Genomic DNA, 6,082 nt, shown 5'->3' with positions numbered 1-6,082 from the left:
ACATAACCTTTGCCATTTTTTAACCATTTTATTTTATTGTTTAAGTAATCTCTACTCCAACATGGGGCTCAGACTCATTGCCTGGGGAATCAAGAGTCATGCTCTACTGACTGACCCAGCCAGGTACCCTGTGTCTCTTTTTTTAAAAATTGTGGTAAAAAACATTAAATTTACTATCTTAACTACTTTTTTATTTAAGATTTTATTTATTTATTTGACACACAGAGAGAGGGAACACAAGCAGGGGAAATTGCAGAGGGAGAAGAAGGCCTACCCCTGGAGCAGGGAGCCTGATGCAGGGCTCCATCCCAGGACCTGGGATCATGACGTGAGCCACTCAGGCTTCCCTTAGTTCTATTTTTTTTAAATTGAGGTATGGTTAACATACATTATTAGTTTCAGGTGTGCAACATGATTAACATTGATACACATTATAATTTTTTTTTTAAGATTTTGTTTATTTATTTGACAGAGATCACAAGTAGACAGAGAGGCAGGCAAAGAGAGAGGGGGAAGCAGGCTCCCTGCCGAGCAGAGAGCCCGATGCGGGGCTCGATCCCAGGACGCTGAGATCATGACCTGAGCTGAAGGCAGAGGCTTAACCCACTGAGCCACCCAGGCGCCCCCACATTATAATTTTTTAAAGATTTTTTTAGGAGAGCACTGATGGGAAGAAGGAGAGAAGCAGACTCCCCACTGAGCGTGCAGCCTGATGCAGGGCTCAGTCCCACAACCCATGAGATCATGTCCTGAGCCAAAATCAAGAGTTGGATGCTTAACCAACTGAGCCACCCAGGTGCCCTTATATATGTATACATATGTATACATTTATATACATTATGAAGTGATCACAAGTCTAGTTATATCTCATCATGCAGTTATTATAATATTATTGACTATATTCCCTATGTTGTACTTTACATCCCTGTGATTGATTTTATAACTGGAAGCTTGTATCCATTAGTCCCCTTCCTATTTTGCCCATGCCCCCACTCTCCATTCTGGCAACCACCACTGTTTGTTCTCTGGTTTTTTTGTTTTTTTTTTTTAAGAGTTTATTTATTTATTAGCACGAACAGGGTGAAGGGCAGAGGGAGAAGCAGACTTCCCGCTGAGTAGGGAGCCTGAAACGGGGCTCGATCCTGGGCCTCTGGCATTATGACCTGAGCCAAAGGTAGATACTTAATGGACTGAACCACCCAGGTGTCCCCTCTGTACTTTTTGTTTTTTGAGATTTATTCACTTATTTTTTATTTTTTTTTAAAGATTTTATTTATTTATTTGACAGAGAGAGATCACAAGTAGGCCGAGAGGCAGGCAGAGAGAGAGGAGGAAGCAGGCTTCCTGCTGAGCAGAGAGCCCGATGTGGGGCTCGATCCCAGGACCCTGGGATCATGACCTGAGCGGAAGGCAGAGGCTTTAACCCACTGAGCCACCCAGACGCCCGTATTCACTTATTTTAAAGAAAGAGAAAGCACATGTGCTCACATGAGCACGGGAGGGCAGAGGGAGGGGGAGAGAGAATTTTTTTTTTTTTTTTTTTTTTTGGTGAGGGGGAGAGAGAATCTTAACCAGACTCCACTGAGCTTGGACCCTGACTCAGGGCTTGATCTCATGACCCTGAAATCACAACCTGAGCTGAAACCAAGAGTCAGACAGAGGCTTAACTAACTGTGCCACTCAGGTGCTCCTGTCCTCTGTATTTTGAGTCTTTCTGTTTTGTTGTTTGTTTTTTAGATTCAATTCGATTTGATTTGATTTTTAAAGATTTTATTTATTTATTTGACGGAGACAGAGACAGTGAGAGAGGGAACACAAGCAGGGGGAGTGGGAGAGAGAGAAGCAGGCTTCCTGCTGAGCAAGGAGCCCAGTGTGAGGCTTGATCCCAGGACTCTGGGACCATGACCCAAGCTGAAGGCAGACACTTAACTGAGCCACCCAGGCACCCTAGATTTTACATATAAGTGAAATCATACAGTATTTGTCTTTCTCTGTGTGACTTCACTTAGCATAATATCTTTTTGATCCACCCATGTTGTTGCAAATAGCAAAATGTTACTCTTTTTTTATGGCTGAGTATATATACACACACACAGTATATAAATACACACTACATCTTTATCCATTAATCAATGGATATTTAGATTGTTTCCATATCTTGGCTATTGTAAATAATGAAGAACATTGGGGTGCGTGTATTCTTTTGAATTCGTGTTTTTGTTTTCTTTGGGTAGACAGAAGAATTGCTGGATCAAATGAAAAAAAATTTTTTTTTTTAAGATTTTTATTTATTTGGCAGAGAGATATCACAAGCAGGCAGAGAGGCAGGCAGAGAGAGGTGGGGAAAGCAGGCTCCCTGCTGAGCAGACAGCCCGATGCGGGACTCGATCTCAGGACCCTGGGATCATGACCTGAGCTGAAGGCAGATGCTTAACGACTGAGGCTCCCAGGTGTCCTGGCTCCCTCAGATTTTATATTCAGGTTTTAGTCCATTTTGAATTTATGTTTGTATATGGCTTAAGAAAGGGGTCCAGTTTCATTGTTTTGTGTGAGATTTTTCAGTTTTCCTAGCACTGTTTACTGAAGAGACTGCCTCTTCCTCGTTTTATATTGTCACCTCCTTTGTCATAGATTAATTGACCATATAAACATGGTATTTTGGGGATCTCTTCTGTTCCATTGATCTATGTATCTGTTTTTCTGCCAGTACCATACTGCTTTGATTACTGTAGATTTGAAGTAGAATTTGAAGGCTGGGAGTGTCATACCTGCACCTTTGTTTTTCTTTCTCAAGATTGCTTTGGCTATTCAGGGTCTTCTGTGGTTCTACACAAATTTTAGGATTATTTGTTCTATTTTTGTGGGGCAAAATATTTTTATTTATTTAAAAAAGATTTTATTTATTTATTTGACAGAGAGAGATCACAAGTAGGCAGAGAGGCAAGCAGAGAGAGAGGAGGAAGCAGGCTCCCCACCGAGCAGAGAGCCCAATGTGGGGCTCCATCCCAGGACCCTGGGATCATGACCCGAGCCAAAGGCAGAGACTTTAACCCACTGAGCCACCGAGGCGCCCCATGGGCAAAATATTTTTAATTAAAAAACTTTTGAGGGGTGGTGCAGCCAGGGTGGCTCAGTCAGTTAAGCATCTGCCTTCAGCTTGTGTTGTGATCCTGGAGTTCTGGGATCCTGTTGGATCTGAGCCCCGTGTTGGGCTCCCTGCTCAGCAGGAAGTCTGCTTCTTCCTCTGCCGTCCTCTGCTTGTACTATGTCTTTCTCTCTCTCTGAAATAAATAAATAAAATCTTTTAAAAAAAGATTCATTTTTTGAATTTACTTATATATATATATATATATTTTTTTTTTAAGATTTTATTTATTTATTTGAGAGAGACAGAGAGCATGAGTTAGGGAAGAAGGTCAGAGGGAGAAGCAGACTCCCTGCGGAGCCAGGAACCCGATGTGGGACTTGATCCTGGGAATCCAGGATCATGACCCGAGCCAAAGGCAGCTGCTCAACCAACTGAGCCACCCAGGCACCTACTTCTATTTATTTTTTTAAAGATTAAATTTGGTGCACTTGGGTAGCTCAGTTAAGTGTCTTGTCTGCCTTTGGCTTAGGTCATGATCCCAGGATCCTGGAATCAAGCCCCACATTGGGCTCTCTGCTTATTGGGGAGCCTGCCTCTCCCTCTCCCTCTGCCTACTGTTCTGCCTACTTGTGCTTGCTCTCTCTGTCAAACAAATAAATAAGATCTTTAAAAAAAGATTTTATTTTATTTTTTTATTTTTTAAGTAATCTCTAAAACATGCTATTGGTGTTTTGATAGGGATTGCTTTGAATCTGTAGATTGCTTTGGGTAGTATGGACATTTTATTTATTTATTTATTTATTTATTTTTTGCAGTTTTATACCTTTATTTGACAATCAGCCATTAGTTTTCATCCACTTTAACTGTCTGTAGATTTTTGAAAGTGGTGACAGGTACATAGGTGACTAGTGTGTAGAGCTTGTTTGGGGAATCTTCATCCTCGTTACGTTTTCTGGACAACCGCACACGGATGCGGTATGGAACGTTCCTTATTCCTTTGGCCCAGACAGCTTTGTTGAGCCTTGTGTCAATGCGCACATCTGGAGTTCCCATCTCCTTCATGGCAAATTTCCAGATCTCTTTGAGTGCCCAAGGGGCACGCTTCTTGAAACCCACTCCGTGGATGCGCTTGTGAATGTTGATGGTGTATTCTCTGGTCACTACCTCGTTGATGGCAGAACGGCCCTTCTTCTTCTCGCCACCCTTCTTCGCGGGAGCCATTCTGCTGGGCCCGGGTTGGAAAGGAAGAGCGCGAGGTATTGTGGGAGAGGGAAAGAAGCGTCACCAGTATGGACATTTTAACTTAAGGTTTTCAGAGTACAGATCTCTCACCTCAGTTAAATTTATTCTCAGGTATTTTGGTGTGGTTTTTTTTTTAATATTTTATTTATTTTTTCAACAGAGAGAGATCACAAGAAGGCAGAGAGGCAGGCAGAGAGAGAGAGAGGAGGAAGCAGGCTCCCCGCCAAGGAGAGAGCCCGATGTGGGGCTTGATCCCAGGACCCTGGGATCATGACCTGAGCTGAAGGCAGAGGCTTTAACCCACTGAGCCACCCAGGGGCCCCAGGTATTTTGTTTTTGATGCAGGTTTTTTTTTTTTAAAGATTTTTATTTATTTGACAGCAGAACATGTGAGAGAGAACATGAGTTGGGGGAGGAGCAGAGAAAGAGGGAGAGGGAGAAGTAGACTCCCTGCTAAGGAGGGAGCCTGATGTAGGAGCTCCATCCCAAGACCCCAGGATCATCATCTGAGCCGATGGCAGATGCTTAACCAACTGAGCCACTCAGGTGCCTCACTCTCTCTCCCTCTTTTTTTTTTTTTTTAAAGGTTTTATTTATTTGTTTATTTCACACACAGAGAGAGAGAGAGAGAGAGATCACAAATAGGCAGAGAAGTAGGCACTGGGGGTAGGGGGTGGGAGGAAGCAGGCTCCCTACTGAGCAGAGAGCCTGATACGGGACTCTATCCCAGGACCCTGAGATCATGACCTGAGCCGAAGGCAGAGACTAAACCCACTGAGCCACTCAGGCAGCACCCCCCCCTCTCTTTTTTTAAAGATTTATTTTAGTGAGAGAGCGAGAACATAAATTGGGGGTAGGGACAGAGGGAGAGGATCTCAAACAGACTGCACACTTAGAGAAGAAAACCCCCAATGTGGGGCTCTATCTCATGACACTGAGCTTATGACTGAGCCACCCAGGCACCCGCAAAGGGATTGTTCTCTTACTCTCTTTCTGGGAGTTGGTTATTAGTGTAAAGAAATGTAACAGATTTCTGTATTAATTTTGTATCCTGCAACTTTACTGAATTCAATTAATAGTTCCAATAATTTCTTGGTTCCAATAGTTCTTGGAGTCTTCAGGATTTTCTGTATATAGTATCATGTCGTCTGCAAATAGTGACAGTTTTACTTTTTTTTTTTTTTTAAACAATTATTGCCTTTTCGGGCACCTGGGTGGCTCAGTCATTAAGCGTCTGCCTTCAGCTTGGGGCATAATCCCAGGGTCCTGAGATCGAGCCCCGGGTCGGGCTCCCTGCTCATCAGGAAGCCTGCTTCTCCCTCACCCACTCCCCTGCTTGTGTTCCCTCTCTCTCTCTGTGTCTCTGTCAAATGAATAACTAAAATAAAATAAAAATTATTGCCTTTTATTTCTTCTTCTTTTCTGATTGCTGTGGCTAGGACTTCCAGTACTATGTTGAATAAAAGTGGCAGGAGTGGACATTCTTGTCTTGTTCCTGATCTTAGAGAAGAAACTTCTGGCTTCTCACCGTTGAGTATGATGTTGCTTTGTCATATATGACTTTTATTTTTTTAAAGATTTTACTTATTTGAGGCACCTGGGTGACTCAGTCAGTTAAGCATCTGCCTTCAGCTCAGGTCATGATCCCAGGGTCCTGGGATGGAACCCCACGTTGGGTTCTCTGCTCAGTGGGGAACCTGCTTCTCCCTCTCCCTCTGCCTACTGCTCCCCCTGTTTGTGTGCACTCTCTCT

General features: G+C 43.2%; 1 protein-coding gene across 1 annotated transcript; it reads right to left on the bottom strand.

Moving 5' to 3' along the window:
* Window positions 1-3,899: 3,899 nt before the first annotated feature.
* Window positions 3,900-4,348, bottom strand: LOC308355183 (large ribosomal subunit protein eL31-like). The gene has a single exon (XM_080823203.1). It carries the CDS (start codon window positions 4,307-4,309, stop codon window positions 3,932-3,934), a length of 378 nt encoding a protein of 125 aa, XP_080679329.1. The 5' UTR covers window positions 4,310-4,348; the 3' UTR covers window positions 3,900-3,931.
* Between the last annotated feature and the right edge of the window lie 1,734 nt (window positions 4,349-6,082).

The sequence above is a fragment of the Martes martes genome, assembly GCF_963455335.1.
Source record: "Martes martes genome assembly, chromosome: 14".
In the NCBI taxonomy this organism is placed as follows: domain Eukaryota; kingdom Metazoa; phylum Chordata; class Mammalia; order Carnivora; family Mustelidae; genus Martes; species Martes martes.
This window is presented reverse-complemented; position numbering and strand designations above follow the sequence as displayed.

Bases quoted from the DNA above. Each gene is read 5' to 3' on its own strand.
- LOC308355183 (XM_080823203.1), bottom strand. From the start codon at position 4,309: ATGGCTCCCGCGAAGAAGGGTGGCGAGAAGAAGAAGGGCCGTTCTGCC.